The sequence below is a fragment of the Enoplosus armatus genome, chromosome 19 (genome assembly GCF_043641665.1).
Source record: "Enoplosus armatus isolate fEnoArm2 chromosome 19, fEnoArm2.hap1, whole genome shotgun sequence".
Lineage (NCBI taxonomy): Eukaryota > Metazoa > Chordata > Actinopteri > Centrarchiformes > Enoplosidae > Enoplosus > Enoplosus armatus.
The window spans coordinates 6,974,081-6,986,524 of record NC_092198.1 but is presented as its reverse complement, the minus strand read 5'-3'; the positions used below and the strand labels follow the sequence as shown (position 1 = coordinate 6,986,524).

Genomic DNA, 12,444 nt, shown 5'->3' with positions numbered 1-12,444 from the left:
GATTGAGATCGCAAAAATAGTGAATAGCTGCGAACACGGCACTCAGGTCAAAGTGGAATCATCAAAGAAATGGGTGAGATTTCAGAGATTTTTCCGCACAGTAGTGTGTGTGTGTATGTCAGGCGACATGTGGGTGGGTTCAATGAGTTCACTCATCAGTGTAACCTCACCCAGACATCACTGAAAATGTCACGGCTGCAGCGTCATTTCCATCAATTGCGACTATCACCCCTTCCCCACGATATTTTGAACGTTTAGTTCATCATATCACAACGCAGTTCATTCGGTTTAAAGCAGCCATACTCTGATTACGATGTGCCTGCGGTGCCTTATGGAGGCACACTTCTGTTCAACCTTTGTTGCCTTGCAAGCTAACGTCCGATTCAAAATGTGCTGATGCTGAACTCTCTCCCAAAAAACAGCAGCAGAAGAGTAAAGCCACATGAGATCAGAACTAAAAGAGGCCACATCGCTGTGGAGGAGGAACGGGCTGCCTATAATTGACTGTCAGAAGTGTCATTTCCTCTCAGCGTGAGTGAGATGAGTATGAAATGTGCTGGGTGATGCCCCTCTGAAAATAAATAACTTGCTCCATTTGCCTCATCTGACACCTACCAACTGTATACGAAGCTATAACCGCTGTCCTGACAGAAACCAACTGCAACAGGAACAAGGAAGGGTACCATCTCTTCTCCCTCTATCCTCCAGCAAAACACTCTTAAACCAAAGTCTCCCCATCCCCACTTTCATTCTTCATCTATCAATCTCCACTACATCCCCTTTTAAGATCAATCACTGTGGCCAGCCAGAACCAAGCAGCCTGTGCGTGATCAGGCATTATCTGCTGAACCCAGAGCTGACTGTGGTGGAGTTAAAGCGGATCGAAGGGAGACCCAGGAACATCTCCAGAGTTTTAGAAAATCACGTGGACATCCCTGATGGTTGTTCCATGAACGTTAATACCAGCACAAATATCCTCCGATACCAGGCATGTCAAATGAATGCAAATAGATGAAAGGATAAAAATGCTTTCGTACTTGTACCTCTCGCTCTCATCCATCAAGGCTGCCAGTCATTGATTTATTCAGACAAACTCCCTTTCTGTGAGCCCCACATTTTCATACGATTATCAGCTTTCACCTAAGCGCTTTACGATTGTGACAGTCACATCAGTGGAATCGAATGCTCTACACTTGGACGAGTTCAAACGAATAATGACTTTGATCAGCCCTTATAATCTGAGGCCAAGCCCAGTTAAGTGGGGTGGTCTTAATACGCTTTCTGATGGAATTTCAACAGCCATCAGATTGTCACCGAGTATTTGTCACAAGCAGCACAACTGGGACGCAGGAAAAAGAGATGAATCATTTTTGAATAAATATTTCATGTGTGGGGGAATATTGATGATGTATTCACAGCAGTGATTTCAAAGCTGGCCTCTGACCTTCCCCATGTGACTCACCAACTTTTCAGCTGTCAGATTTCCTCTTTATACATTTTTACCTAATACAGCAAAAGGTGAAAGGTTTTGCACCCGGACTTAGCGTTACATTTGTGAATACATTTAGAGTTATTTATGGGACCGGTGAGGCTGCTCTAGCGTTTGCTTCATCGTCTTTCTTGATACAGATCATTATCACAGCTCTAATAAAAGCATCATCAGTTCTCAAAATATTAAACATATTTTTAATGTTTTTCATTTGGTACTGAAGGCAATCAGCCGATCCCTTGATTGTGGTCACTTGTGATTCTGTTTAGCTCATTTCCTAAACGTAAAGTACAGGTGAGGCTGATGGGAATGTCATTAGTTTAGTAAGCCAAGTTTCATGACCCAAAACTACAAACATCAACCTCATGGTGGCATGAGAGGAAAGGTCAGGGGACCATCAAAGTCATTAGATTCATCCTTGGGGGACCATGAATGTCTGTACAGAGGGCAATCCATCAAATAGTTGTTACCACTTGCTATATAGATATTTCAGTCTGGACCAAAGAGGTGGACTGACTGACTGAAATTGCCATCCCCTGGGCGATAAAAGGAAAAGCCTATCTGGTAAAAAGCAAAACATCTTCAGTTCCAGATACTTGGAACAAACATTAACTCATCTTTTATTGCATGAACTGTGTAGTTGCTAAATAAAGAGATACCCCCCAACAAGTCTTCTAAAAGTTCAGAGGAACACATAGAAAACTACTTTTTCTGCCGTCTTTGTAACACTATGTGGATAACAATAGGATACACTGACAGATGGCCAGAGTGGCCTTAATGTGGGGTATTATTGGAAAGGGGGAGGAGGAGGAGGAGGAGGGCGGTTACACTGCAACTCCTCAAACTCCCTAACCTCTTCCACTGCAACACAAGACTTCGAAATAGCCCTCAGATGTTCCCAACTAAGTTAATTCTTTACATGTTTAGAAAATAAAGCAACTAATTTCTGCATTCATCGCACACACACACACACACACACACACACACACATAATCCCCTTTGATTGATAACTTGTCATCCGAATGTTTCAACTGCTGCCTCTCTCCAGGCGCTCAGTAACAAGAACAAGCCGAGAGAAGTGTCTGTCTCGAGGCCCATCCCAAACCAAAACAGATACATGTTTTCCCAAGTTACACGGTCCAGTCTTGGTACTTCAAATCTGACCTGCAAGAGGAAATTAGCCCCCGGAATAGCAGAGCAAGGTTACCTGAAACCATCCCAAAAAACTTCCTGAGGATGGAGCAACAGTGTTGAGACTGTAGAATTCATTCCAGATGCTTCAGCCGACCGTCAAAACCCCACATTATCTCATCCATCTTGAGGGCTTGCCGGCAGTTTCACATTTTTCTTTTTTTGCAGGCGCTCCAGTTATGACTGTGAAGTTGTTACTGTCTAAGCAACCAATCAAGTGCTTCAGTATTTCAAAACTGCAACAGATTTTCCAGTCAGCTATTGCACAAATTCCAAATGAGAAATTATGTCTCTCAACTTGAAAACTAATGAGCCATTCCATGGGGGACCTGCCAAAAGTGGCCCCATGCCCACATTTTAAGCACCAGAGAAAACAATCTATAACTGTTAAACTCCATGTTGGACTGAGGTGACAGCACTATCAAAATGCAAGCAAGGTGGAGACATCTGCTGACTCCAGTCTCCAATGTCGCAGCAACAAAAAGCAAAGTGCTGACAGGCAGAAAATCCAGATGAACACCTTGTTCCTCCCAGGCCTCCAGAAGAGCTGATGAAGAGGTGTTCTGTCTAGGAGTTGCTGACTTTTGGTAACCTGGGACTGTTCCACTGTCGAAGGTCACTGGGCGTGTTGCGTTGACAAAATTGAATTGCTGATGGCGAGTTTATGGTACAACCCCAGATGGGTTTTTGTCACTGTGCCACCTGAACCCAGTTACTCTTTCAAACTCCCCTCCCTTGTCTCTTGTTTGCATCTTAATTTGTTGTTTAGATCCCACATATAACACAGATCAATGTGGGTCTTGCCAGGGGTGCAGTACCGCTTATTAAAATCTACTTGTCGGTCAAGGACAGGCTGACAATGGGACAGAGGACAAGTAAGGGATGGTACTTTTGATAAAACCTTCTACAGTACAGAACAAGGACTCTTAAAGAATGCTCTCTACAAGCTGGGTTGCAAAGGATTGTAAATTTCAAATTACTGAGAGCAAAAATCAAGACAGCAGTGTGATGGAGAGCTTATTAGCAGTCAGCTGAACAAGAGGATTAGCTTGGATCAACTTAAACTCTTCCTTGTTTCCAAATATTAGTGTTTTGCTAGGTATAATAATGTTAAACTTAGAGAAATAAAAGGTCTCTTGTGTCTATAGTTTGCCAGCTAGTGAGTCACTTTGTCACTGAAGTGTGTGAAGCTCAAAGAAAATCACATGAAATTAGTTAGTTTTTGATGACAAAATGACCATGCAAAACGACATATTACTTCAAAAAGCAGTGTGTGTCAAGCACACACGCAGACATTGTTTTCAGAAAAGAGACAGAGATTTAGATTTCTAAATTTTGTAGATCTGTATTTTAGTACATATCAACTAGATTTGGGTATTGCTTGTTGGAAAACCCCAGCCATTCAGATCAAGTACAATTATCTGCTTCTTATAATAACCCATGCTCACAAGAGGTTTCCATATCTGATTGTAAAGCTGGTGACACAGCTTAAAACTGAAAATGAGTGTGTAACTCTGACCACACCCTGTTTGTCTCTTATGAGTAAGTTACTTGGAAATAGTGAGCACGCACATGCACACACACACAAGCATTAACAGAGCTGACCCCGCTCTGGCTGGCATCATTCTGCACGGGTCAACCAGCATGGAGGCCGACCATGCCCAAACCTATCCCCATCCCCCTTCCCCTTACTTCCCTCCGCTTCAGTGACTCTGAGGCTAGGCGTGGGCGCCGTCCACTTGCCCCACTGATCATTGTGGTTGCCTAGGCGACCAAGCAACCCAGGCCCTCCAGCGGCTCACTGCCCAACGATCAGACAAGAAGGACACACATTTAGATCAGCATAGACGTAGAGGGAGACACAGGGAGAGGAAGGCTGAGATAAGTGGCTGGAATTGCCTTCATATTTGTAAGATAACACATTTTTTGCTCAGAAGGACACAACAATAATGTCAATGAAAGATGTAAGTGACGACCACGCAAACATAGCAAGGCAAACTTGTTGAAAAACTTATTTCATTGCACAAGGCACTAGCATTAGATCTTACAGGGAGTCCATGTCTGTGTCTCTGTAACCTCATTCTGTCGGCTGGGTGCTGCGTTGATAGCAATGAACGGACAGAGGATCAGACAGCAGGTTCACAGGAATCGAGAGAGAGAGAGACTGATGCAGATGGAGAGAGGGAAAGACTGGAGAAGGGAAGCCAGTCAGGTGAGGGAAGACGAGGGGGTAAAAGTTCAAAATAAGCGACCCAGAGACACACGCTCTCTTTCGTTTTCCATCTTCCTGTTCCTCTGTCCGTGCAGTCTCATTCCTGCTGTGTCACTAAGAGGAGAGGAGGGAGACCCACTTCCTCTTTTGTTTATCCAGGAATGTGGGACGTCCTGACAAGCTGGCTTTTCACGGACAGTACACAGCTGAGAGTTTCCCCCCCTGTGGCTCTTTCTCTCAGTCTCTCCTGTGTGTATCCGTGTGTGTGTGTGTGTGTGTTTCTACTCCATTATCTGTGTTATCAGCCGACCAGGCCTCACACAGGCAGACAGGGTGTTGGGAAACGCAAGGCAGAGACAAGGAGAGCCCCATGCTGTGCTCCGGGGAAACTCTCAAACTACATACTTGACACAATTCAGTCACTGTAGAGGACATATTTCATAAAACAAAAACAAAATCTGAACAGGTTAATGAAAAAAAGTAAAGTGTCCAATTGGATATGTCTTTGGGAGTAATTTGCTACAAAGCCTAACACTGAAGCAAGTTGTGTGTCTGAATTGGAACAGTAGGTATCAAAATGGGCTACAATTTCTACTGCATGTTTTAACATGACCCAATGCAATCCTATTCATTTTCACAATAATAATAATAATTCTAGAGCCGTCATTTCAGTTGAGTCACCAAGAGTAGCTGTTGTTCTTCCTTTTTTGTTTTTAAAGTTTTGATTACGCCCCTTGGAGGTGTTGCCCTTTGTGAGAAAAGTACAACTGTGAACATTTTGGGTGAGGCTACAAGAAACCAAGTCAGCTTCTTGGAACACAGAAACATGAATCTGCGTGTGGACAAACAGGATATCAGCGACAGACACATCCTATTCCCGCCTCAACGCCCTTTTTTCCCCCAGACATGCCACACAATGACTTGAAACCACGGCTGAGAGGAAAACACCATTGTGTTGTTGATCCTCTGGTTTCTTTTGAAATGTGAAAGGAGCTCACACAGAGTCACTTTGACTAGCTGGCTGTGATTGATTTATGTTTATTTAAGAAAAAACACAAGAGACATTGGAGGCCTTTTAAAGCTTATTGATAATTCACCTCAGAGGGAAAATAACCCAATGCTTCAGTCACACATGAATGTGAATATCAAGGCACTGACTAATTTGCATTCGCGTGATCTCTCTCACACACACACACACACACACACACACACACACACACACACACACGCACACGCACACGCAGGTGGCCAACTGGGAGGGCTGGTTCTGCAGTTTCATTGTGAGCTTTTAGGTCACGTCACTCCCCAAGGGTAAAAGAAAAGGAAACTGAAAAGAGAGAGCCAGCCAGAGAGAGAGAGCTTGCTGTTGCACCTCATATATTAAGACACACATAAAGGCCAGGTACTTAAGACCCCCATTTAAACACACAATTTTATGACTTCTCAGCGAGTTAATTAGGACTAATTTGAACCTAATTTGAGCCTAAGTGGGTGTACAGTGGGTTTACAGAGTGACTCAACAGAGTAGGTTACACATAGGAAGGCTTCTTAGGAACAGCACAACGTACTCGACAGAACAAATGTAGGCGGCCAGTCCAAGACCAACATATAAATCAAATTCAAATGACTGCATTGTGCAGAAGCTCTTATGAGTCTTAATCTCCAGGGAATCACTAACCTATCTGACTGGTTTCTGAGAGCCACACACAGCTGGACTGGCACACTCACGTAATGAGTTCTGCAAATTATGAAGGCCTGGTCACACCAGGAAGTGGCACAGAGAAATCCATCCGTGCATCATCGCAAATTATTCAGTCTAGAAGCTCGGAGATGTAGTGGCTACTCACAGGGCTAGCTGGGGAGCTAACCGCTAACACGGTAGCCATACTTGCGCGAGGCATACTATTGTATTTTTTCTCTGTACTCTTTTCTCTGTGTTTACTGCCCTCTTAGCATTTTGTTCTCGGGGTGCACCATTTTATTGCATAAAGAGCAGCTTTTCCGTTCCCTCAAATGTTAGCACTGTCAACCATGAATCCATGGATTAAAGATCACCAAAGTTGACCTCAGCGTGACAAAAATTCACACAGTTTTACTTCACCCCCGCAAACAAATCCATTGGAATTACATACACACCGCAAAATTAGTAGTACGACCAAGCCTTTAGGTATGGGAGAAGGCAGGGGAGGGAGAGGCCACTATTTTAGCATGACGTCTCCAGCAGTCAACAGAAGTCGGGCCTGATTTAACATCTCACTAGGCTCTGGCACACGTGGAAAAACAAACACACACACACACACACACACATACCAGTTAGTGTTAAAGTGAAGGATAAAGCCACTGTGGATTCATAAATGTGCTAGAACTAGCCCCAGTTGTCCCTGCACAGCTGGACCAAAACCCATTTACTAAATCAATGTTTTATTTACTGCATGTTTTATTTCCTTGCATTAGTGTACATGTGTGTGTCCGTGCACATGCAATGACCTTACTTTCATCACCAAGGGTAAGGTAACTTGTATTGAGCGACTAGAGCCAAATGACATCAGTTTCTTAAACTTCTGACTCAAATTAGTCAGCTTTAGCGGGCTCAAACTGCAAGTCACTCAATATATTGGTGACATCATACATATGGTCCACTTTCTAATGCTTTTAAAGAAATATATTATCCTCCGCACAACGTGAGCTGCTATACTGTCCCTTCAACTGCAATAAAAGTAACCAAGTATCTTGACGTCAGCCTGGGTCGGATAATTCCTCTCTCTCCGTCCATGTCTGAGAGACCTCGCTCTCTGGCTTGTTTGGAGTCACTTTATCTGCCGAGTTAGAAACATTGTTCCATCAAAGCCATTAGGCAGCTAAAAGGCCAGGAGAATGTGTGAGGGTCTGTTTAAAGGTCAACAAGCATTATTGCAGAGAGGGTTTTTATCAGTTCATCTGGACAATGTCGAAGCAGCACTCTGCCGTCTCGCTTGGTCACTTTGTCTTAATCTCAAGCAGCTATGCTCAGTCTGTGTGGCCCTATAGGGGAGCCTAATGCAAGCTCTCTGTGACAGCATCATATTTCAGGAGGTCTTTGACTGGAATTGGGTTCTGGACCACCGAAAGCGGATGCAGACGTTAAGAAGTCTGGAAATAGAAGTCACTATTATGGGTTATGAAACACAGTGGTACTCAACGTAGCCCCTGCTGTTCTGTCTTTTTTTATTTCTTCAAAACAGAAGCCTTCGCTCTCCTCACACACTGCAGCGCACACCCTGTCCGAGTAAACATACACACACACACACACACACACAGCCTGTTTCCCCAAAGGAAGAGGAGTGGGTTTGGGGGGGGGGGGGGTTTGTCAGCCGTGTCAACGCACAAGAAATTCAATTAAGCAGACAGCAGGATGTCTCCGAAACCCAAGCTCCTTTGAGCTGAATATGCCCTCTTACAGTCCCCCACTGCTCCACCCCCAGGCTTTGCAGCCAACCCCTTACTGCCCCTCAGCCACTCCCCCCAACACTACCAAGACTCATTGAGGGCCCTTTGCTGGGCCCCCCTTTCATATTCCCCTCTCCCAGTGCCTCTTTTCCCTCTAAAGAGATGGACTTTTAGATTTACATTTGCCAAAGAGATGAAAGAATGTAAAAATTGACTGAAAAGATATGAAACACAAGCCTCTAGCTGGTCGGTTTCACTCTCAGGACACCAAACGCTTTCATCCTCCTCTTCTACTTCTTTCCATCTGTGTGTGTGTGTGTGTGTGTGTGTGTGTGTGTGTGTGTCTCTGGCAACCGGACAGATGCTGTTCATTTAGCACTTGAGCGGCAATCCTCGAGCTTGTCTCCTAAATGCCCAGGGGAGCCACTGGCATTTGGACAGCATTAAATAAAGTCACTCTGCGGACCTCACACCGCGGCCAGATCTGACCTCACAACATGGTCGCTCCACTCGGATTTCAAGCAACCAATTGAGTAAATCTGTGCCAGCAAAGAAAACCATTTTCTCACTAGTGGGGCCTGTGGAAGCTAGCGTCAACCTGCAGGCAATTAAATGTTCTATTCAAGCAGGTTTTTGAGATTTATTCATTGAGAAGAGTGATGAAACACTTGTTTCATCTGACTGCTCCCAGGTACAGCCATCCAACTTGTGTAACAGTAGATTAGGATCAATTTAGTATTGCTTTGTTGTTGTTTTTATCGATTGCCATCTTCAGTGATTTCACAACACAATGTCAATAGTAGTTCAGTTTCTTTCTGCATGGAGTTGTTTGCAATTATGTAAAAGCCAGAAAGATTTGTGATGCTCTGCTTTGTTTAGGACCAGATAGCATCGACCTCATTACCAATGCATTGCTTTTAACAATGAAATAATAAAACTTCTCTCAAGTGAAGCGGGTCTTTCCCATGCTAGCTGTGTGTGTGTGTGTGAGTGTGTGTACACATCATTGACAATGATGAACACACTGAGCCAGAAGAGCCTCAGGGGCAACACAATGTCACACACATCTAGCGAAACAGCGGCTTAGAGAGGTGCTGGGCCACTGCAGACACAATATTGATGTTACATAATGACCGCCAAACACCGCCCCAAAAATATGTGTGTATTGGCGTGTGAGTGTATGTGTTTCTGGATTACGGGCTCCCTCAGCTCTCTCTCCCTCTCATGCATGCTCCCATCCTTTTGTATTTGTTACCTTCACGGTTTACACAGTTCACAATTCCAGGAATGTAAGATGGATAGCATGTGACCTATGTGATCTGATTTGAAGCTGCTTGCTTTGAGCTCCTATATGCTGCTGCTGCCCTTGTAAAACCAGGGTAAAATTCAAGTTTCAACTGAATGGGGGATTTTTTTTTTCCACTCCATGAAAACAGAATTTATTCCCCTTGCCAAACAGATCGTGGCGAGTTATCAGCCCATGTGCTAGCTAAACGAGGCTTAGTGTCCTCCTGTTCCATCAGGGCATTTTCATCCCGGCTCGAAGCTTTCAGCCGTGTATTTAGGTCTTAAAACAGGGACATTGATTTCTGGTCCCTTGCCATGCATTTCAAACGGGCACTAAGCAGACATGAGTGCTCTCCGGCAACCAAAGACAACAATGATAATCAGCGAACGACCCCCCCCCCCCCCCCCCCACCCCCCACCCCCCCAAAAAAAATCAATTTGCTTGAGCCCCCTTCTAAAAGCTATTTAGATAAGTCCTCTTCCTTGAGGACCACGAGTGCAGTGACCTAAATCAGTGCACATTCACATGATGGGGTAGCGTGGGACTGAAAAGGCCACTTAAGGATGCTGTGTGTGCTTATGTGTGTGTGTTTTATAATCACCCCAATCAAGACTTTACAGTGAGGTTAAGCCAAGACCACCCCCCCCCCCTCGCATGTTAATCCTTCACAGCAATTTTGATCAGCATATGTTGTCAGTGCAATCCATTGCACATGGTAACTACGCAACACATCCTGACTGTGTTATCTATGAGAGCAATACAGATGTAATAGGCCAGTGGCATAAGTGTCTTTTGAGAGCTCAACCACGCAGAAATGTGAGAAATCAACTATAATTTGAAGAGGCCTCAACACGGCAACAACTTGTGTCCCAGGTCTGGAGAGCTTTTTAAGTCAGGGGTAACTTTCGGTCATCCAAAGGTAACTTTTGGACACAAAGATAAAAATAAAATCAAAAGGGCCGATGCGCCAATGTTTAGTGTGAGTGAACAGGGCCAAAAAGCTTTTATTTTGGAACTCATCTCTGGCCTAATTGGTCGGAGGATGTGCATCTTGTGGGGCTTATGACAGCCAGGTGTGTTTCCACAGGTGGAAAGAGTGTGTGTACTCACCATTAAGTCCATTGGGAATGCTCCTGTGATGGTGCGGTGCCGACAGGTCATCCATGGACCTCCTCATGGTGGGGCCCATCTTACTGTTCTCTGAGGTGGGCTTGTGTATGTGGTTGTGGTTGTGATTGTGGTGATCGGGGCTGCCAGCACTACCAGTGCTGGACGTGCTGCTCCCGTCTCCAACATCCCTGACCGTGCCGGTGCCACCGTTCAGGTTGGTTAAACTGGACTGACTGTCTATGGAGCTCCTGGACCCTGCTCCGTTCCTCTCCTCATCCAGCATGAGGATGATCTCCTTCAGCTCAGAGTTCTCCCTCAACACGGTGTCCTGGTTGGCCTCCAGCTCCTTCAGCTTCATCATGTAGGTGCCCACCTCCTTCCACATGGCACTGGCAGTGTAGCGGCCAAAGCGCTGCCACTCTCGGGACAGCTTCTTGCCCTTCTGTCGGTCGTCGTCCAGGAAGCAGCAGAGCTCCCGGAGCTCATGGTTGTCGTCCTGCAGCTTCTGGTTGATCTCCTTCAGGCTCCGGATTTCGTGCAGGTGCACCTGCAGCCGTCGGTTGATGTCTTTCATCATGTTGCCATGGTCGATCATCAAGTTCATTTTCTCGCTGTCAACCCTCCTTAATCTCCGGAGCAACTCCTCTTTGCTGCACCGCAGCAGCTCCTCGTCCGTCAGCTGGCTCAGCTCATCCTTCGGTCCCTCGGACGGATTTTTAGCCATGACTGTCTTGGCTGCGAGTCTCAGTTCGTTTGAAACGGTGGCGGAATTAACTGTCAAAAGTCATTTAACCAAGCCTCAGCTGCGGAATGGTGTTAAAATACGAATACATCGTCCAAAATGTGAAAGTATCGCTATGCCCTCCTCTTCAGAAGGCAGATAATGAAAAGGGAAATATTAATATGATGCTTTGGCAACCCGTGCATGAACTGAATGCCCTCACTAATCTTTTAAACGAAAATCCTTTATGAATCTCGGAAATAACTGCTGGTACTCACATTCCGTCAGGAACGACGCAGCACATGATTTTAAATCGATTTAACGTTACCAGTGATTTCCAATCAGGTCCCGGTCCGCGGCGCCGAGTCCCGTTAGCACAACATACCGCGTCCCGTCGCAGTGTGCACCGTCTCCGCTGAACATCGCTCCATTCAAAGGACGGTAAACAGAAAGCCCAACAAATTGGTATTTTAATGTTAGCGTAAACACGACCCCTCTAAAAGCCCACTTCTTTTTCTGAACGTGTTTTACCGTCAACAACGCTCCTCGGATAAGCCTCTTTACTGAGGTGGTGTGTTGGTGGACGGAGGATTCAAGCCCTTCCACCCAGTCAGCTCGGAATTAGCAGCAGACCCCCCCCTCCTCCTTTTCCTCCTCCTTCTCCTCCTCTTCCTCCGTGTCAAAACCAAACACTCGGGTTTGAAATCATTCAAGAGGATTTCGGCCAAGACGGCCAATCACGACGCGGGAGAGGAGTGGGCAGCAGGTAGATGAAAAGTGCGGTGAAGCCTCACGAGGCGCAGGCTCTGCCCTCTTAAAGGAACAGTACGACCCGTTTTAGGACCGGGAAAAACAATCTGTCGGTTAATAACAGAGCACTAGACTATGGTTTAGGACGCCTATTTTAACACATATTTTATTATTACATTAATAAACATGAATATTAAAATATACCACACAAGCTTAAATATATGCATATGCATGTTTTACTTCTATTAGTAAAAGCT

General features: G+C 45.2%; 1 protein-coding gene across 5 annotated transcripts in view; it reads right to left on the bottom strand.

The window, feature by feature from the left end:
- ccdc85cb (coiled-coil domain containing 85C, b) overlaps window positions 1-12,006 on the bottom strand; it is a 41,965-nt gene extending 29,959 nt beyond the window's left edge. For 4 of the 5 annotated variants that reach the window (XM_070925368.1, XM_070925370.1, XM_070925369.1 and 1 more), the window contains exon 1: window positions 10,717-12,006. In XM_070925368.1, the coding sequence (XP_070781469.1) occupies window positions 10,717-11,440 (724 nt within the window). In that variant the 5' untranslated portion in view covers window positions 11,441-12,006. Of the gene's footprint in view, window positions 1-4,989; window positions 5,021-10,716 lie in introns of those variants that run through there. The other variant, XM_070925372.1, reaches the window with a different exon arrangement.
- Between the last annotated feature and the right edge of the window lie 438 nt (window positions 12,007-12,444).